The sequence below is a fragment of the Narcine bancroftii genome, chromosome 10 (assembly GCF_036971445.1).
Source record: "Narcine bancroftii isolate sNarBan1 chromosome 10, sNarBan1.hap1, whole genome shotgun sequence".
In the NCBI taxonomy this organism is placed as follows: Eukaryota; Metazoa; Chordata; class Chondrichthyes; order Torpediniformes; family Narcinidae; genus Narcine; species Narcine bancroftii.
Window position 1 is genome coordinate 94,132,435 of NC_091478.1, and position 22,095 is coordinate 94,154,529.

At 40.9% G+C, this 22,095-nt stretch overlaps 1 protein-coding gene across 13 annotated transcripts in view; it reads left to right on the plus strand.

Annotated features, from left to right (window-relative positions):
* cbfa2t3 (CBFA2/RUNX1 partner transcriptional co-repressor 3) overlaps positions 1–22,095 on the plus strand; it is a 108,455-nt gene that overhangs the window by 63,786 nt on the left and 22,574 nt on the right. For 10 of the 13 annotated variants that reach the window (XM_069901939.1, XM_069901938.1, XM_069901936.1 and 7 more), the window contains 7 exons: positions 1,734–1,880; positions 4,866–5,110; positions 9,127–9,216; positions 13,041–13,222; positions 17,589–17,839; positions 18,149–18,240; positions 19,066–19,201. In XM_069901939.1, coding sequence (XP_069758040.1) covers positions 1,760–1,880; positions 4,866–5,110; positions 9,127–9,216; positions 13,041–13,222; positions 17,589–17,839; positions 18,149–18,240; positions 19,066–19,201 — 1,117 coding nt within the window. In that variant the 5' untranslated portion in view covers positions 1,734–1,759. The remainder of the gene's footprint in view (positions 1–1,733; positions 1,881–4,865; positions 5,111–9,126; positions 9,217–13,040; positions 13,223–17,588; positions 17,840–18,148; positions 18,241–19,065; positions 19,202–22,095) is intronic. The other 3 variants (XM_069901943.1, XM_069901949.1, XM_069901947.1) reach the window with 2 other exon arrangements.

The following is a 22,095-nucleotide window of genomic DNA, read 5'->3' on the forward strand; positions in this document are numbered from 1 at the left end:
CACAATCTCCTCAGCTACCTCTGTAACCTTTGACCTACTACCATCAAGAAGGTGGTGCAGGCCATCAATATCAGAACTGCCAGGCTGGGAAATAGCTATTTCCTGCAGGCTGAGATATTTATGAACAGTATCCTGTAACTGAGGAAATCAATCCAAAATATTTATTTTCAATTATGCCTTTATATATAGATGTGATTATTAATGTGTGCATTGTGTGTGTCTGTACTGTGGTCCAGAGAAATGCTGTTTTTGCTGGTTCTATATACAGTATACAGTCAGGTGCTGATGAACTGCGATGAAGAACCCTATGGTGTAGCCATCTCGCAGTCAAGGTGATTTATCCAGCACCTTCTCGTTAATAATAGTGACTACACATATTTCTGCCTCATGACAGGCTCAATCATTTGGCATATGGTTGGCATCTTCCATAGTGAAAAACAACACAAAATATTGTTCGAGTTCATTTGCCATTTCCTTGTCCCCATTCCTACCAGTGTTGTTTTCCAGCAGTCTGATGTCCACCCTCACCTTTTTTTGCTCTTCGTATATCTGAAAATAATTTTCACATTCTCTTTTATATTACTGGCTAGCTTACCTTTGCATTTCATCTTTTCCCATTGCTTTTTCAGTTTCTTCTGATGGCTTTTAAAAATTTCCCAATCCTCTAACTTCCCACTGTTTTGCTATATTGTACATCCTCTATTTTGCTGTCTTTGCCTTTTAAGTTGAGCTCAAATTCCAGCTACTGCTCCTCTACCATCATCCCTGTTAGTGTCTGCTTCCAATCAACTCTGGCTAGCTCCTCTCTTGTACCTCTATAATCCTCTGTATTCCACTGGTATACTGATGCATCTGATTTTAATTTCTCTCAAACAGCAGGTGAATTCTATCACATTATGATCACTGCCTCCTGAGGGTTCCTCTCTGGTTCATTACTCAACACCAATCCAGAATTGCCTTTTCCCTGGTTGGCTAAATCGCAAATTGCACTAAAAAGCCATCTCGCAGGCATTCTGTGAATTCCTTTTCTAGGGCATTCCAGTCCTCCGTGTCATATCCTTTATTGAAGACCTCATGATGCATCACTTTCTTTGCCCCTTCAGAATTGCAGAGGTTGAAAGTTATTGCTTTGACCCTTGTCGTTTATGATCACAGTATGATGGTGTTGGAGGAAATGGTTAATGTTTTCAGTGGAAGGGCGATTCAATCCAGAGAAAGTACTTTGTTTTGGATAGTGTCCCCCTTGTAGATGAATACCAATATTTTATTCCTATGGATGGAAGGCCTGGAGGTAAGTCGTGTCACAGAACACCCAGATGAAGCATGGGCATATCTGAACTAATGAGGGTACAATAATGTTTGTCTGAAATATGGAAATTTAATTCCATTGATATTGTTGTCTGGGAAAATTGTCACATTTCCTTGATCCTATCCATTTTCCATCTGGTTTCTTGTGTTCTCACCAGGTTTTGTTCCTAATGGATTAGAGTTATGTTGTTTACTTTGGTGAGTTTGGGGAAGTGTCTGAAGGAAGCAGTGGTGACGTGGCGTAGCCTATTTCTTATACGTACTTTAGCATTGTATTGTACGCTTTCTACAACACCCAAAATCCTGCTTTTATCTTCCTCAGGTTCTGTGTGAACTTAATCTCCACTACATTATCAGTATATTTAAGTCATCAGTAAATGATTAATGAGAGCAGTTTACAGTATGCCATGTTCTTGTTCCGATAGTCAGCAGAAGAATTAAGCTTGGAGCAATGCCAGATTCTCCCACTGATGTTAAAACTCAGTCCCAATCAACACCACCTGCAATGCCACCGCCACCGCCAACCATCATACAGGGACCTGCTCGGAACATTTCCTTCTCTCCAACAACCAGTGAGTTATCTCCACCGTCATGTTTTTTTCTAAGCTGTAGTGACATAGGTGTACAATGCAGAGGGAAGCAGCCCAGGTGCAATTGCCATGCAAGGACATAGCCCAGTCTAGGATATTTTGTGAGGATAAGGAGAAAATGAGCTTGACTTTAAGACAAAGGGCGAGTGGGTGTTCCCTCATATGGAATTTAGTAAAAGAAGTGGTTAATGAGGAAAAGGTGTTCTGAGGTAAAACGAGGGGGTGACAAAAATTAATTGATATTGCATAATTTTCATCACAAATAACTGAGGAATTTTGTAAATTGGGAGAACTAGACAAGCCCCAGCATTGGCTCAGAGATGCAATTCTACAAATATGACCTCACAATTTTAAGGGTTTTTGATTTGGAAATATAGTAACATACAGGTGCGTAGAAAACCTCAACATTTGTGTCTATAGAAATGCTGGGCCTCTCCAACATGAGAGGGTCGTACCTCCTACTGCCATTAATGCCATTACCAGACTCTGATGTTCTGAAGGTTAACATGGACCAACAACTCATCTGGATAGCCACATATTTGTTAAGGCTACATATCAAGTTGAAGGTTGGTCACATAAGTGGCTCAACTCCTGAACCCGTTCCACTGTCTACAAGGTGCAGTTCAGGATTGTAGTAGAATACTTTCCATTTGGATGAGTGCAGTTCAAACTCTTGAAAGCTGGACATCATCCATGAGGGACCTGAGGGCCAACTTTTGGACTCAGAGGGTAGTCAGTATCAGGTACAAGTTGTCAGAGAAGTCTATAGGAGTAGGGTATGATTTCAATGTTCAAAACACATTTGGACAGATGCACAGTATGGATCAACTGGACAGTATAGAACTAGTTACCCTGACTTGGAAATGTATTACTTCAGCCTCATTGGGTCAAAGTTCTGGGACTTCCTACTCAATTTTATTGTAGATGTATTTCACCAAAAGGTAGTTCAAGACAGCAGGTCACCATAATTTTTCAAGACTAATTAGGGATGGCCTGTAAATGCTAACTTTAACTGATGATGTGCGCATCCCACCACCAATTGAAAAATAAGTTGGAGTCAGATTTGTAATGGAATCTGCTGGATAAACTCAGTGAGTCAAACAGAATCAGTGGGAGTAAAGAATGGTAGAGATTAAGAGCCAAAACTCTTCACAAGTCTTGATGCTGCTTGACCTGTTTAGTTCGTCCAGCAGAATGTGTTTGTCTTTAAGAATTAGTTCTATGTTCCTGCCCTTGCTCCAGAAAAGATTCACAGCCACACAGCTGTATATAGTAGAGTTGTACATCTGTGGAAGGCATTCTGAGTGTTTCTAGATAATTCAGCGGCTGTTGCTTAACTGGGATTCCAGAGGGACTAGTTGGGCTGATGCTTGATCAGCTTCTCATCACTCTGCAGTGCTCCATTAGAATTCTCACTAAAGAGATGAATTGCTCCTGTACAATATTTAGCACCTAATCATATTGTTGGAGTGGTGTAAAATACGCCAAACATAACAAGAAGTGATTTCTCCTTAAAGCCTGTTAAATAGAGGAACATGACTGAATTTTAAAACAAAGAACAACAGGTCAGGCAGCCATCTAGAAAGTGTGAAAGGAGTGTACAAAGTTTGGTGGGTGGTAACATGATTGTTATGCACTGAATATTGTATATGTGCACCATGGTCTAGAGAAACACTGTTTTGTCAGGTTGTATATGTACAGTCAGATGATAATAAATGTGACCTGAATGTAAATAAGAGGAGTGTTGCATTTATTTTTAAATGTTGATCACAAAAAATGAATTTCTTCCCAGAGAATTCATGTTGAAAATTTCTGTTCAAAACTTGAAGAAATTAGTCTTAATAAGAAAATATCAATATTTAATATTCCTTATTAAGACTTCATAAGTGAGCTGCTGTTCTTAAGGTTCTGATAGAACAGAAAAGGAGAGACTGTGTCCTGTAGCGGGAGGGTCACAGATTGAAGGTGATAAGCAAAAGAATCCGAGTTGAAATTAAATTTTTTAAAATCTAGACTGCACAAAAGGGCAGTGGAAGCAGATTCAACTGGACATTTCAGCGTGACATTACAGAAATTCTTGCTAACTCCGCCAAACAGCCAGTATGGAAGCTCTGAGCTGACAGCTGTGTGGTGTAATTCTGGGTGGTGACAAACTGGAAGCAGGTGCATCATCAGTGAATGGCCTGAGATAGAAGTTGAAATGAGGAGGGCAACACATAATCCTGAAGCACATGTCACCAGGGGCTGGGCACGCGTTTCCAAATAGTGTTGCTAATTTGAGCCTGAAACATGAGCAGAAATAGGGAGACACCTGTTCTCTGTGTGAAAGTTCTTGTGGTAATGCTATTTTTAGCAACAATTGAACTGGTTATACAAATGGTGTTTGTCACACAGGAACCTGCAGCAAAACATTGTTTAATAGGAATGGTTGTTAAACTGATTCTCTCATCTTTCCAGACGATCCATCTCATGCAAGCAGCTTGACAACTTTTCAATATACAGTAGATTTTTTGACAGGGAAAGTAAAATACTGAATTTCTCTGAAGAACAAACACCTCTGTGAATAAAGGATTTTGTGAGGGTAGCCTCCTAATCTACAGTAACGACTGTTTTATTTTTAAGGGATAGGGCAGTAAGGATATGCTCACATTTCAGTTCAGGTATTTACGGTGATCCCTGGAAGTATGTTACTATTTCATAAGGTTGCTGCATTATGTTAATGTTCCATAGAGGAAAGGTCTGGCACTATTTGCAGGCCTTCTTGAGGGCTGAATGGAATACTTCTCATCCTAAAGTTTCTTACATATACCTAATACTGTTCCATAACAATAAAGGAATTTGATGACTCTATTGGCATAGCCAATGGATCTTCAGTCTCCAGGTCTGATGCGAATAGATGTGTACGTTCAGCCAGTATTAATCTCACTCTGCACTGCCACTAAGTCCACCTCTTTCCCTTTCTCTCAGCAGTGATGAATGGGACCAGTCACTTGCCAACTGCAATCAGTGGATCTCCATCAATCCCAAAAGGACTCAGCGATGGTCCCGCCATCTCAACCACAGCTTCTCTTACCAATCAGCAGTTGCCTCCCACTTGTGGTGCCAGACAGCTCAGCAAACTGAAACGCTTCCTGACTACACTGCGGCAGTTTGCAAATGACATCTCTCCAGAAATTGGGGAGCGAGTTAGAAACTTGGTGTTGGGACTCGTGGTAGGTAATTTGCCAGTATTAATAAATTGGTCCTCTAGTCCAAATTGCAGATCAATTCACTGCTCATAGCAAAATACACAGTGATAGATAGAATATGGGTAGTAAGTAACTTTCTACCTTACCTCGACTATTCAAGCAAGGCTTTTCTCTTTGGAGTGAAGAAAGATAACAATAGTCCGTAAATGGTTATATGGTTATGTGTATAAGATTGAGGGGCTCAGACAGAGCAGACAGCCAGCGCCTTTTTCCTGGGGAGACAATAGTAAATATCACAGGACATCTGTTTTAAGTGAATGAAGGAAAATTTAGGGGAGGTGTCAGAAGTAAGTTTTTTTTTCAAAAAACAGAGTTGAATGCTTTTCCGGGTGTGGTGGTGGAGGCTGGTACAATAGGGACATTCAAAAGGGTTTTGGGTAGACACATAGATGTAAGAAAAATAGAGAGTTGTGAGTTTGGGATGGGAAATTTTAGATTGTTATGGAGTAGGTTTACATCGGTCAGCACAACATCATGGATCGAAGGGCCTGGCTGTGCTGTAATATTCTGTTTGATGTGGATGTTGCGCCAACCTATGAACGCTTGCTCTACAACCATCTAACCCTTCCCTACCACACAATCATAACCCTCTATTCTTCATCCAAAATTCTTGTAAATGTTCCTATTATACTACACCACCACCACCCACAGCAATACATACACTCTGTGTTTATAGTTTAAAAAAAACCTTACCTATGACATCTCCCACAAACCTTCCTCCACTGATCTTAAACAGATGTCCTCCACTATTTGCTATTGTCGCCCCTGGTTAAAGGTGCTGGCTGTCCACCCTATCTTTGCCTCTCATAACCCTGTATACCTCTTTTGTCTCCTCTCACCCTGTGTTAGTCCAAAGAGAAAAGTCCTAGCTCAGTCAACCTTGCTTCATAAACCTGTTCCAGGCAACAATTTAGTACATTTCCTCTGCACCCTCTCTAAAGCTTCTACATCCTTCTTGTAATGATGTGACTGGAACTGCACACAATATCCAGCGCTGTCTATAAGAAGTTTGTATGTTCTCCCAATTACATGTTTGTTTTTCCAGGTACTCCAGATTCCTTCCACCTTCCTAAACGTACTGGGTTAGTAGATTAATTGGGTGTAATCGGGTGACATGAGTTTCATGGGCAGGAAGAGCTGTATTGTTAATTTTTTTAAATTAACCAAAGGTTTATGGAGTTTCATCATTTCCTCAGTTCTTGAACTCAATCCCTAAACTAATTGAAGACCACCATGCCATATTTCTTGTGTAACAACTTGTATAGGAAACTTGACAGTTCTTTGGACTTGTACCCCAAGGTCCCTTTCTTCTTGTATACTGTTAAGAATCCTGCCATTGACTTTGAACTCTGCCCTCACATTTGATATCCAAAGTGCATTACCTCACCCTTTTCGGGATTGAACTCCACCTGCCATTTCTCTGCCATCTATGCATTCTATATCCTATTGTAACCTATGACAACTTTCTACACTATCCACAACACCTCCAACTGCCGTGTTGTCTGCAAATTTATTGACCCACCCTTCCATTTCTTCATCCAAGTCATTTTAAAAAAAAAAAAATCACAGAGTTGGTGTCCCAAGTCAGATCCCTGCAGAACATCACTTTGTCACTGACCACCAATCAGAATACATTCCATCTTCAGGGAACCTAAGTTCCACAGATCTCATAATTCATGACTTTTTGAATAAGCCTTCTATGAGGGAGCTTATCAAATGCTTTACTGAAATCTACATCCATCATATTCACTTCCCTGTGTTCATCGATTTCTTTTGTTTCTGCCTCAAAAAAACTCAATTAGGCTCATGAGGCATGACCCCTCCCTTACAAAGCCATGCTAACTATCCCTGAGAAGACCATGCTTCTCTAAATGTTTGTAAATCCTGTCCCTAAGATTCCTCTACAATAGCTTGTCTACCACTGATGCAAGACTCACTGCTCTATAATTCCCAGGCTTCTTCCTCTTGTTTTTCTTAAACAAGGGGACTACATTTGCCATTCTTCAATCTTCCTGCACCTCTACTATGGCCAGAGAGGACGCACAGATCATGGCCAATACCTCAGCAATCCTTTCCCTTGCTTCCTGCAGTAATCTGGGGTATATCCCATCCAGCCCCGGGGATTGTCTAAATGAATGTTTTTTAAGAAGCTCCAGTACCTCATCTTACTCAACCTCTACATGCTCCATCACATTATCCTGTTCTACGCTGACCTCAAATTTGTCAAGGTCTGTCTCCTTGGTGAACACTGAAGAAAAACATTCATTTAGGACCTCCCCTACCTCCTCTGCCACTAGCCACATTTCCCCCTTTTTCCCTTAGACTCCAGTCATTCTTCATTTCTTCATGTAAATGTAGTAAGCCTTAGGTTTTTTTTCTTAATCCTATTTACAAAGCCTTCTTGACCCCCCCACCCAGTGCTCATTAGTCCTTTCTTAAGTTCTTTCCTTGCGACCGTAAAATTCTCATGTTCCCCTTCTTGAATTTTGCTTCCTAAATCTTATGTACATTTCCATCCTTCTTTGTTTTGACCAGCTGTTCCACCTCTCTTGTCATCCATGATTCCTCTATCCTACAATTTTTTGGCCAGTCTCAGTGAAACAAACTTGTCGGAAACCCTGCGCAAGTGGTTCTAAAACATCCTCCACATTTCTGCTAGGAAAATTAGTTATGAGAAAGAATCAGCTAAGTGGAGTTGGTTCACGGCCACATCAGCCATGATCTTAATTGAGTGGTGGAGCAGGCTTGACAGACAGAAGGCAGGAGAATGGAGCTGAGTTGGAGAATGGATCGGCTCATGATGGAATGGTGGATCTGAGGGGCCTTTTTCTGCTCCTATATCTTATGGTTTAAATATTTAATCTTTCACCTTTAAACAATACCCTCTGATTCTTGTCTCACCCAACCTCAGTGCAAAAATTACCCTATTCTTACTCCTCAAACTGTTGCATACCATTATCAAATCTCCCTTCATTCTCCAGTGCTTAGGTGAATAAAGTTCTAACCTTTTCTCTGTAACAGTTCCTCGTGTCTCAGCAACATCCTTGTAAATGTTCTCTGAACTCTTTCAATCTTATTGATAACTTTCCTGTAGGTAGGTGACCAACACTGCACACAATACTCCAAATTTGGTCTAACCTACGGATCACCAATATCATCCACCATCTCCCCCCCCCCATCACCGAGATTCCATGCCTGGGGATTGATAAGGGACCACTTAGTCTCTGATGGAGTTAACAGTCTAAAATGTTTTGGACCCCTGGTCTAACCATTGTATTATACAACTCCTGTACTTGATGTGTTACTCTTGTATTGCTGTGTCCTCTGATCTCAATCTTCTTTGTTCCAAGAATAACCATGGTTTTCTAGTCTAATTTTATAACTTGTATTCCTCATCCCTGTAATCAAACTAGCATTTTTTTTTGCATCTTCTCTTGCAAATGAAGAAGTCAATATTAACAAGTTGGGTTTGAAAGAACATGCAATATAGGAAGAAATTTTTTTTCAATCTTTTTCCATGTTTTCACAACTGCTAAGTTTTGTGTCCTTTACTCACAAGTCTATTATTGATGTAACAAAGGTGGAAGTGTTTCTAGTGCTGTATGCCACTCTTATCTCATTGAAATAACCCAGTTGGATCAAACAAGATTTATTCAACTACTGCTTAATTTGTTTTTCTCCCAAAAGCATCATTGCTGGTAAATTTGTCTAATTTTTAAATTGTATCTTACATTGCTGTCTCCCTCCCTCCCCTTCAGTTAATTTGTAGCTGACCTTTGGTTTGACTTGGATTGTAATTTCAAAGTTAATAGGTTTTAAACACACTGTTGATGTTTAGATATATTATCTCAGCTGGCCCAGGTGTATTTTTGACAGGTTAGCGTTCCTGTTTTCCTGTGTTCAATAAGAAAGTGGCAGACTATTATTGGTATTGTGTATTAGATATGGGGCTAATCACAACTAATTTTTGCTTACTGCAGAATTCTACCCGGACTATTGAGGAGTTTCACACAAAACTTCAGGAGGCAACCAATTTCCCCTTGAGGCCTTTTGTCATTCCTTTTCTGAAGGTAGGGTGGTTGACTGAGAAAGCTGCCTCATTTAATTATACCTCTGGGTCCTGGTTTCTGAAGGAATCGCTATCAGTGGAGTAAGAGAGATCCGGACTAGGTCTAAGGGATTAAGAAGCAGCTGAAGTGCTCTTAAAACATAGAACATAGAATAGTACTGCACAGAAACAGACTATTTGTGCCATCCGATCTAAACAATCAGTCTGCACAAGGGTAAAAATGTCAAATACTAGAGGACAACCATTTAAGGTAATTGGGGTTAAGTTTAAAGAAGCTGTGCAGAGTAAGTAGTGGTAGATAATTGTGTTTTAGAGGTTTTTAGGTAGACACTTGAATATGCAGTGAATTAGAGAGAAATGGATCATGTGCAGACAGCAAATTTGTCGTCATGTTTAGCACAGACATAGTAGGCCAAGATAAACTAAACCTCTGCTGATGTGTCCCTCCATTCACTATATATTCACATGCCTATCTAAAAGCTTCTGAAATACTATTATAATTCCTGCTTTTACCACTATCCACAAACCCATCAACCATCTGGATGATAATATGGTAAATTAGATCAACAAATTTGCAGATTGGGGATGTAGTGGACGGCATGGAAGGTTTTCAAAAGCTTGCAGTTGGATCTGGAAAAATGGGCTGCAAAATGGCAGATAGAATTTAATGCTAGTGTTGCACTTTGGGAAGATGAACCAGGGTAGGACATACACATTCAACAGTAGGAATCTGCAGAGCGCAGTAGATCAGAGTGATCTAGGAAAACAGATATAATAATTCCTTGAAACTGGCATCACCGGTAGACAGTCGTAAAAAGAGTTTTTGGCACGTTGGCCTTCATAAATCAAAATATTTAATATAGGAGTTGGAATGTCATGTTGAAGTTGTATAAGACATCCCATTTGGAGTATTGTGTACAGTCCTGATCACTTGCTTACAGGAAAGATATCAATAAAATTGAAAGATTGCAGAGAAAATTTATAAGGATGTTGCCAGGACTTGAACTGAGTTATAGGGAAATGTTGGTGGTGTAAATACAGAATTCTGTAGGGGGGCGGTTATTTAGTCTTTTCCTTTACATATGCCACTTGTATTTGATTTGTATTATTAATTATGTGAATTTTTGTGGTTTTAAATTTATAAATAACATTTTAAAAAAGGATTGAAGGTTGTCTGCTTAGAACAGAAATGTGGAGGGATTCCTTTTGCCAGAGGGTGGTAAATCTGGAATTTGTTGCCACAGGTGATTGTGGGGGCCAGGTCATTGGGTGTATTTAAGGCAGAGATTGATAGGTTCTTGATTCGCTGGAGCATCAAAGGTTATGGTGAGAAGACCAGGTTGTGGGAAAGTGGTTCAGCTCATGATTAAATGGTGGGGCTGGCTCAGTGTGCTGCATAGCCTATTTCTGTTCCTGTGTCTTATGGACAAGTGTGAACTGTTGCATTTCAGGAGGTCAAATGTAAGGGGAACATGAACAATTAATATCAGGATACTTAAAAGCATTGAAGTGCAGAGGAATCTGGACTGCACATCCACAGCTTATCAAAAGTGGCCACACAGGTAGATGGGGTGGTGAAGAAGGCATATGGGATGCTTACCTTCATTGGGGGGAGGGGGGACATTAAGCATAAAAAATAAGGAATCAGCTGTATAAAACTGGTCAGGCCAAACTTGGAATACTGTGTACAATTTTGGTCACCCCATTAGAAGAAGAATGTGAAGGCTTTGGAAAGGCTTGTACAGAAGAGATTTACCAAGATGTTGCTTGGATTGGAGTTGTGAGCTATGGGAAAAGATTGGACAAATGGGTTGTATTCTCTGGAGCCTGGAAGGCTGAGGGGTGACTTGATGTTTTTATGTCTATGAAAGGCTTTGTCAGAATCTTTTTCCCAAGGTAAAAATGGCACATGGTCAGCACAGACTTCAGCTGGAGGGTCTTTTCCTGTGCCATGGTTTATTAAGACTCACATCTTCTGTCGCTCCAAAGAGCAAAGCCCCAGCTCACTCAGCCTTTCTTCATAAGACGTGTTGTCCAATGCAGGAAAAATCCTGGTAAATCTCCACTGTACCTTCTTCAAAGCTTCCAATAATGAGACAATGAGAACTGAACATTGTAAGGTAAAACATCATGAGATGGGAATGTGTAGGGAGTTACCCTGTACAGGGCAGTAACAAGAAGGGGAGGTGTCCTTGTACTCCTGTTAGGTAAAACATCATGAGATGGGAATGTACAGGGCTGTAACAAGATGTAAATGCATCCTTGTACTTACAAGATAAGAGAGACATTGATGGATTGAGAGGCAGGAAGCTAGCAGGGAAAGGATAGCAACAGTTTTAGTCATTGGACAGGTAATGATATGATGATGTTCTAAGCACATATCCAAGGGTATAAAAAATCACCATTTTGCTGATAACGGCAGAATGCATTCTCCGACTAACATGGTTGGTCGCAAGTGTTACAATCCGGTAATAAAGAACAAAGAACCCTGATTTCGACTCAGCCTGGTGTTTGTCTCACTCATTCATGAACAAAGCAGACCTAACAACATGTGGTTTTATCGAATTGCAACATTAACTCATGGCTCTTGAACTGAATCCCCCAACTAATGAAGGCCAGCACACCATATGCCATATGCCATCTTAACCATCCTATCAACTTGCACAGCAACCTCAAGCAATCTTTGGACTTGAATCCTACACTTCCAAGAATCCTGCCTCCTGCTGAAAAACTCAATTGGCTCATGAGATACAAACTGCCTCTCTCAAAGTCATTCTGATTATCTCTAATAAGACTTCTTCTCCAAATGCTTGTAAACCCTGTCCTTAAGAATCTTCTCCAATAGTTTGCCTACCACTGATGTAAGACTCTATGGCCTTTAATTTCAAGGATTATCCCTTCTACGTTTCTTGAACACGGAAATAACATTTGCTTGGCAGGATGCAAATATCATCAACAACATTCCAGCAATTTCCTCCCTGGTTTCCCATGATAACCTGGGGTATATCCATCCACCCCTAGGATCTTGCGTATCTGACCATTTTTCAGAAGATCTTTTAGTGTCTCTTTCTTATCTTCGACATACTCCAGCATGTTTACCTTTTCTTTGTTGACCTTGCCTGCAAATGGGCAAAGGACTGAAGGGCCTGTATCTGTGCGGTGGAACTTCATGTCTTAATGGTGGTAATGCAATTGAATGTCAAGAGGAGATTGAGATGGAAACTGCTGAGCATTTTTGTAGCATTAGTGTTACCCAGTCGTTAAAGTCTCTCATGGTTATTTTCTTGTTCTTATTAAGAAAAATGGAGGATTATGGGTGTGTGATATGGAAAGATTAAATTGTCATGGTGTAGGTTTACCTAGGTCGGCACAACTCACAGGCCAAAGAAACTTTACTGTGCTGTATGGTTCTAATGTTCTATTACATGGGTTTCTATTTTCTTCATTTATCCCATGATCTTCATGTACCTCTTTATTTTTCTGCTGTTAAATAATCTACCTTGCTATGAATGCAGCTTGTATTCATGTAAAGAGACTTTAAAATGGTCTTTCTTCCACTCTCTTATCCTCTGACTTTAATTAGAAATATTTTTATATGACTTGTATGTTTGTATGTTTTGACCCTTCTCTTAGCACTTAAGCCCTTGCATTTTGCTTCTGTGCACAATCACCATTTTTTAACCAATTTCACTTTCTAAATTTACCCTCAACATAAGGCTCCCTTATTTATTTCAAGACACCTGTTTCTCCACCCAAGATCTGGACCGAACCGCTATTTTTTTCCCTATAGTTTCTCTTTCTTTATTTTATTTGGTATAATTGCAGGCCAATCTACCATTATTACAACGAGAACTCTTCCACTGTGCTCAGCTAGCAAAGCAAACACCAGCCCAATACCTGGCCCAACATGAACAGCTGCTTCTAAATGGCAATAGCAGCTTACCAATGGACTCCTCTGAAATCCTGCTGGAAGTGAAAGAAAATGGTAAACGAAGAACCCCAGACAGGTAGGTGTTGCTCCATCTAAATTAAATTATGACTGTTCTTGGGCCATCTTGAAATTGTATCATCACTTTCTGGACCAAATCTGAAAATGTATTCAGAATACCCAATATTTTAACACTAAGCCAAATCAGGTTCATGTTTATTGTCATGTGTACTGAGGTACAGTGAGACAGTTCATTTTGCGAGCAATGCAATTAGTCTACCCATAGTACAGTAATTAAAAAAAACAGTGCAGAGTTACACAGAGAGCTCAGTTAGAACAGAGCAACGGCAACTTTGTTTTACTAGTGTTCAGGAATCTGATAAAGGCAAGGAAGAAACCGCCCTTTAATCTGGTGATGCATGATCTCACTTGTGGCTGGGTAGGAGTAGTCTCTGTTAGTCTCAAACTTTTAACTTGTCTGTTTATTATGCAGCATGTGTTTATATTGTGTCATAAGTTGTCCCAAAGTGTTCCATATGATTATCAAAAAAAGGTAGTACCGTGCATAGTACTATAAGCAAGATTATCCAAAGTTTGATCAGAGGTAATTTTAAGGAACATCTTAAAAGAGGAAAGAAAAGCAAAGTTTTAAGGGAACTGATTTGAAAGTTTATGATCTTAGTGATGGAGCAAAGAAGCAGGCCCTTCGGCCCAACTCATCCATGTCAACCAAGGTGCCTTCATAAAGTGAGGTCCAGTTTGCCTGTATTTGGCCCATATCTACAAATCTGCTTACATTTGTAAGCACTTTAATTGTACTAACCTCCACTACTTTCTCGGCAGCTTATTCAATATACCTATCTACCACCATCTGTGTATATTTTTTTTAAAAAGCACACACCTCTCAGATCCCCTTTAAATCTTCCCCATCTCACTTTAAACCTTTGCGCCTGTGACCATCCATATTTATGCCCCTCATGTTTTTATAAACCTCTTATGTCACCGCCTTAGCCTTTATGCTCCAGGGAAAACCATCCCAGCCTAACTCGCCTCTCCTTATTGGTCAATCCCACCAGCTCCGGCAACATGCTTTTGAATTTTTCTACACCCTCTTTACCTTAATCATATCTCACTAAAGTCATGTAGAACTGTAACGTGACATCCCAATTCCTGTACCTAAGCCCTTACCGATAAAGGCAAGCGGGCCAAATGTCTTCTTTACCCCCTTGTCTGCCAATATCATCACTTTCTGGAAACTATGTTTTGTATCCCCAAGTCTCTGTTTTGGCCTTGGCAGCTAAAGGATCAGTCACCTGTGCAGGTCAGCAAGTCCAAAAGTGTAAGATTCAGGGACAGAGAGCGATGTTTTAGATTGTATCATTCACAAAAGGAAAACTAAAACAGCAAATCAGGAGTGCATTTGAACATTCCAGGTTGGAGGTAATAAAAGTTGCATTTGAGTGCTTCAGCAACATGAGTTGAGGCAAGGATAGAATTGTCAGTGAAAGTAGATGATCTTAGAGGTCCATAATTCTCTCAAACAATAGTGCTGACTATATCTTTTACTCTAGCTATGGTGCTACACATTTATTCATTAAGATTGCTCAATCTAGGTGCTTGATTCCTGTTTTTATCCTGATCCATGTTTTCTGCACTGCACAAGTCCCTCAACCTCCATCACTCTAAAACATTACAGTCACATCTCCAAATCCCCAGTCTCATAGCCCATCTCTTCACACACTTGGGCCCACAGTGTTATACCCTCTAGCTCCCAGACCACAGGAAGCATCCTTTCACCCTTCCTGAAATAGTCAGGAATGAGCTGATGAACTCCTACTGGGACTGTGTAAGGTAGATGGTGGTATGAAACTATCTTTTGAGAAAGTCAAAGATATGAAAATGTAAAGAGAATATGCACAATGTTGCCTTTATGAAGCACCAAAAATGCTTAGAAAAATTTACAGATGTTGGAATCTTGAGCAAAAACAAATGCTGGAAGAACTTAGCCAGTCAGCAATATCTGCAGAGAAGAAAGCAGTCAATGTGTCGGGCTCAAAGAGCCTTCTTCAGAAGGCAGGGATGGGGAGAGAGAGAGGGGAGCGTATCAATTTTCAAAGCAAAATTGGAGGGGGGGGTGTAAAAAGGGGATCTGAGGAGTAAATTGAAGAGGTTTAAAGGGCATTTTTAAGAGGTATCTGCACAGGTACTTGAATGAGAAAGATGGATGTAATTAATGCATCTCATTCATAATCATCTTCAAGACTAAGTCTCCTTACTACCAGTACATCCATGACGGTGTAGCCAAATACCATTCAAACTTTACCTTTAAATTTGATGACACCACTGTCATAGGCTGGATCTCTTATAAAGAAGAGTCACAGTGCAGAAGGGAGATGGAGGGACAGTATCGAAACAACAGTTTCTCCCTCAATGTCAACAAGACCAAGGAGTTGTGATGGACTTCTGGAAGAGGGGTGGAGCTCACTCCGCATTTGGCATCAACAGTGATGAGGTGTTCCTAGAAATAAACATCTCCAATGACCTTGTCATTGTCTGTCCATAACACTGGCCAAGAAAGTACTCCAGCACTTCGACTTCCTCAGGAGCCTGAGGAAATTTGACACGTCACCTGCATCCCTCAGCAACTTCTACAAATCATTGAAAGGATCCTGGGTTGTATGCAAAAGTGCTGGAGGAACTCAGCATCCATAGGAGGTAAAAGGCCGTTGACATTACGTGCTGATGCCTTCTTCATTTGGGCTCAGGCCCAAAAGCATCTTGTCAGGGTACATCACTGCATGGTACAGGAATTGCTCTGTCTAAGATCACAAGAAACTACAGAAGGATATGAATATGGATCAGGCCGTAAACACATGCACCCTCCTCTCCAACCCCATTTATACCTACCAGCTGCTTTCAAAATACAGCCAACGTATTAATGGTATCAAAAGTAAAACATGAAAATCCAGATACTGTGATTGAAGTAAAAACACAAAGCTGGAAAAACTTAGCAGGTCAAGGAGTGTCCTTTATATAGCAACGGTAAAAATATATAAACGACGTTTTGAGCTAGAGTCCTTCATCAGGAATGGAAAAATGTTTGCAGATGTCTGAACAAAAGAGTAGGGGAAAATGTGGTCAAAGGCTGTAGGTGAAGGGAGGGAGGGGACAGCAGCGATCAAGGGGAGGAGGGGTGGCTAGGTGAATAGAGGAGGAAGGGAGGGAGGAGAACTTGAAATGGGAAGGGAAGGGGGGTGGGGAAGAGGAGAGTAGGTTAGCAGAACCGGAAAAGTTGATGTTAATGCCATCTGGCTGGAGATTGCTCAGACAGAAAATCATGGTTTCTTCCTACACCAGTCACACTCTCTTCACGTCCTCCAGTGAGGAAATAGATTCATAAATGTGAGATCATGCACCAGAAGATTCAAGGACAGTTTTATTCCTGCCATTATTAGACTCTTGAATGAACCTCACAATTTTTAAAAAAAATGACATGATAAACTTCCTCCAGCTCCCCACCCCCTTCCTTCCTCTTATGAGTGGATCTTCCTGAACCTTCAGCCTCTTGCACAATCAGAATTTATTGTCATGAACAGGCCACAAAATGTGTTGATTTGTGGTAGCATCACATTGCAAACATTCATATAAACCACCTTATAACAATAAATACAAATAGTACATGAAAAGTCAAAGTAAGTCTTTGGTTCATTGATCATTCAGGAATCCGATGGCATTGGGGAACAAGCTCCTATCACTGTCAAAGTTCTTACTTTATTTCCTTCCCCCACCCCCCCCCCCATTTTTCCTTCCCTTCTACCTGTATTGACCTTTCACCTGCCAGCCTGTGCTTCTCCCCATCTCCTCCCCCACCATTTTATTCTGGCTTTTTGCCCATTCCTTGTTATTCCTGATAAAGGGAATTTCTGTCGATATTTCCTGACCTGCTGAGTTCCTCCAGCAGTATGTGTGTTGCTGCAATTATAAAATGATGTTCCCTTTGCTCTAGACCAACTGATCTCTCTCTGAAACTATGCAATTCGGTACTGTATCTTACTTCCTTTATTATGCATGAGATGTCTACCTGGACTGCTCGCAGAACAAGCTATCATTGCATCTTGGTATATGTGACAATAAATTTGAACTAATAAAGGCAACCGGGATTACTGTGGAGAGGAATGATGGTAAGTATGGTCACAGTGGGCCAAAGGGCCTGTTCCTGTTGTTATTTAAGTATGAATGGGATTCGTGAATTACATAGACAGTGGGACAGATTGTTAATTAGCAAATTGCCAACAGATGTAGTTCCACTTTGTGCTGAATGACTTAGAGACCTATGTTCTTATGCAACAATAAACTGGCCTTTCCCAAGAATAGAATAAATATTGAATACTAATTTTTGAAACTCATATGGCTGACAATGGACTTTATCTTGGTTTGTTTTGCAGGACCAAAGAGAATGAGTTAGATCCTGACGCATTGCACACAGAACACCTCAGTAAAAGGCCGTGCACACCCAGTCCTGTGCGGAGCTTCAGTCCCAGCAACAGGCTTGGGAACCAGTCTAATGGGCTGTCGCATATGGCACCACCTCGACTACAGCATTACCGGTTGGAGGGCATTGCTGTAGCCCAGCACTACAGAGACCCTTACCGACCGCCTGAACATAAGGAGCTCAGGAATCGGCACTGCCCCACTGGTCAGTTTTAATCCAAGATCACGCTCATCCATCCCACTGCTCACACAAACACTAGGCTTTTGGTTAATCACTAGTTCTCACTTATGATCAGCAACTGCCCACTCTGATACTAATATATCAGTAATAGCCCTTCCCCCAATCACAGTCTAATTCTTACCTGTTGGTCACTTACTGTGATATAATATGAGATATTGGTAGTCATATAATTCCTGTCTAGATTCAGCCAAATATGGTATCCAGTGTGTAGTTGCAATGCATGGTATCAAGTGGCTCTACTTTCTTTGCTCAAGTTAACTTTTGTTATTCCAGCTCCGGGGGTGCATGGAATTGAACAGGATGAAGTAATTGATCATCGTTTAACAGACAGGGAATGGGCAGAGGAATGGAAGCACTTGGATAATGTAAGTGTTGGAACAAAGGATATAATCTTGGGTGGGGGAGAGGAGACCGTTACTGGAGTTCAGTACTATTTACCTTGTATCTGCCTCCCTGTGCCTCTGGAAGGTGCTGATGTAGCAGGATCTAGTCACACAGATGCTAAGTCTGTTGCTTCCACATTCAAATTCACACCTGTCTCTCTTGAGCCAGATTTATCTAAAATCCAGTCATAAAGAAGCTAAAATGCCCATGATGAATTACTGGGAAGACCAGTCTGTCACAAACCACATTCTCTGATTGGTGACTTCTGTACTTTCCCTGTTAACTACTGAGGGTCAGCATCAAATGGGGAGGGGGGGGGGTGGATTTACAGGCCACGACCCCCCAAATGAGTTATTGTGCCCTTTCACCTGAACATGAATGGCAGGAACAGCACACGAAACTGCCATACAAATGGCAGTTTGAGACCCCACCCCTCCAGCCCTCATGGTAACCCTAATGCTCCCCCATTAGATTTGTTCTGACTCTGTAACTACCTCAATTTGCCATTTTTTATGCCATGTTCTTCCTGAGCTGAGCTTTTGAATCTCCATCTTAAAGACTGCCTGCTTCTACTTCCCTACCATCACACCCTATTCTTGCTTCTATATCTCAGTTAACTTCCACTCTGTGCTGTGTTAACACTATGCTGTGTGACATTACACTTCACAGTAATTATTTGGTGCTTTGTGACAAACTGCACATAAAAAAGGACCATATCATCAGTCTTTGTTCAGTTGCATTTAGTTTTAGTGTTGCTGTACCACACTTTGCTTTCACTAAAGCAATTTCTACATTAAACCCCACAGCTACTTAACTGTATCATGGATATGGTGGAGAAGACTCGCCGCTCATTAACTGTTCTGAGGCGCTGCCAAGAAGCAGACAGAGAAGAACTTAATCAATGGATCCGTCGCTTTAATGATGCTGAAGATCTGAAAAAAGGTAGGAATGAGATCCAACCACTCAGAACTCCTCCAACCCAGAACTAGTTACAGCATTTGCATTGTATGACTGAGCCAGGTAATGTCCAGCAGAGGAGACTGGTGGCACCAGGGCTGAAATCTTCTGAATAAGACAAACTTGGAAGCTAGAGTGCTGATCCTGCGGAATTAGGAAAGGTTTTAGCAGCAGTTTCTATTTATCAACTTTGACCTGGAAAAAGCATTTTCGTTCCACTGATTCCATCTATGGTTCCTCTTTATGAATTGTGAATAGCTGCCACCACTGAACCAACTCTGCCCCTCGTCTCTCCTCTTAATAACCCCACTGCCAAGACCCCCTCAAAATCCTTTCAGGCACTTCACCTGTACCCCAACTCTTTCTTCTTCTGCTGCCTATCCTATTCTCCATGCATTGTCCTCCTTGTCCAATCATTAGACCTGACAGCCACCATCCTGCCGTTATCTCGCAATCTTATACTCACCAGCCCTGACCTTTCCTCCCTCCTTGTCACTTAATGATCTCCACCATACACTGAACCAATCCCATCTCTGCCCCCTCTCTGAAATCGCCCCCTCCACCCTCTATCCTGACTCAACCAAACTAGATCCTGATCTGATTCATTTTAATCTCTACACCTTGATACGACCAGACCTTAACATAGCATTGTCACAGCCATTTTCCCTGATCTGACCCAATCCACATTCTATCCTTGCCCCAAACTGAACATCACACTCTTACCATGACCCTCGTTGAAATTAAATAACCCAAGGGTGATAATCATTCATATCAGTTAATCACACTGTGGAGTTCATTAACTTTTATTATTTTTTTAAATGAATTCCTAATCCTATTGCTTGTGATTACCATTCCCTTTCTCCTGAATATTGTCATTTGTTCATCCTTCCCTCTCCTTCCTCTGATCCCTCTTCACTTTACTAGGCATTAAAACAAGCTTGAAAGACTGACAATCTTCTTGTTTCTTTCATAATGAATTGCATTTATCTGAATCCACCTCTTGTGCCATGATTCAGACCAGATGAGTTTTTTTGATTCTTACTAATCAAGAAGTGAGCATCACCAGCAGGCAATGAAAAGCTTCCTTGAATGGTGAAGATGATCTAACAGTACTTTTGGGAAAGAAGTTCCTGATATTTGACCACAGCCATGTAGAATGAACTGGGATATATTTCCAACAAATGATATGGAAACCGTGGAAAGGGTAGAGAAGAAATTTGCCAGCACGTGGCCTGGATTAGGAGAGAGTTTAACAATCTTGGGTTTGCTCTGGATCATGGCAGTGGGAGGGTGACCCAATAGAAATTTATTAAATTATGAGAGGCATTGATATGGTGGACAGTCAGAATCTTTCTTCCTGGATAAAAGCATTTCATGCTGGAGGAGGGGCTATATTGGGTTGGAGGAGTTTAAAGTAGATGTATGGGGCAATTTATTTTACACAGAGTGGTGGGTGTCTGGAACAGGCTGCCAGGATTAGTGGTGGAAGCAGATCCATTAATAGGATTTACAGGGCTTCGAGATAAGACACATGAATGAAGGGGATGAAGGCATATCTATCTAGTGCAAGCAGTTTGATTGGACATTGTGTTCATTACTGACATGTGGGTTCAAGGGCCTGTTCCTGTCCTATGTTAATCTATGTTTTAAGTCAGGGTAGTATGTGACTTGGATTCATTGATTCATGGAGTTGTACAGCACAGAAAGAGGCCCTTGTCCCAATTTGATTATGTCAACAATGATGCAATGATGTATATGTACTCTAATCCCATTTGCCTTTGTTTGGCCCATATTCCTCTAAACCTATCCTGTTGATGTACTCTCCTAATGACTTTTAAATGTTGTAATTGTGCCTGCCTCTACCATTTCCTCTGGTAGTTTGTTCCATATACCCATCACTCTCTGTGTGGAAAAATTTGGCCCTGAGATCCCCTTTAAATCTCCCGCCTTAATCTGATGGGAAAAAAAGCTGTAACTATCTACCCCATCTTTGGCCTTCATAATTTTACTCCTTGGCCTCCTTTGCTGCTGGGAAACCAGTCCCAGCCTTTCCAATCTCTTCTTACACTTCAAATCTTTCATCCCAGAGCATCAATCCTGCCACTATTTTCTACACCTTTCCTCTAGTTTAATTATATCCTTCCTGTAGCCCTGTGACTCAAATGACACACAATACTCAAGTGAAACCTAACCAAGCATTTGTCCAACTGTAATGTGACAAACCAACTGTTATTCACTATGATTCAGCCAATGAAGGGAAGCATGCCATATGCCTTCACTTCTCTTTTTCTCTCTCTCTCTCTCTCTCTCTCTCTTTCTCTCTCTCTCTATACCTCAGTCATCATTTACAGGGAACTATGCATTTGTACCCTAAGGTCTTACTGTTCAGTAATGCTCTCCAGGGCCCTGCCATTAATTGGGTATTCCCTAGCCTGGTTTAATTTCCTAAAATGCATCTCTTCACACTTTTGGAATTAAATTCCATCTGCCATTCTGTTGTTCACTTTCCCAGTTAATCAATATCCTGTTGTAATCTTAGATTACTGTCTTCACTGTCCACCAATTTTTGGTATTATCTACAAACGTTAGTGATCATGCCTCCTATATTTCATTTACTATATATCACTACATCAACAAAGTTCCTGGCATCAATCTCCACGGGACATCACAGGTCTCCAATCTGAAATAACAGTCCTTCACTACCGTCTTTTGCTTCCTACATTGTATCCAATTTGTTATATCACCCTGGATTGTATGTTTTTTAAGCTTCTAGACCAGCCTATCATGTGGGTTCTTGTCAAAAGCTTTAGTACAGTTCATGTAAATGTCAACTCCCTGCCTTCATCAATTGTCTTGGTCACCACCTCGAAAAGATTAAA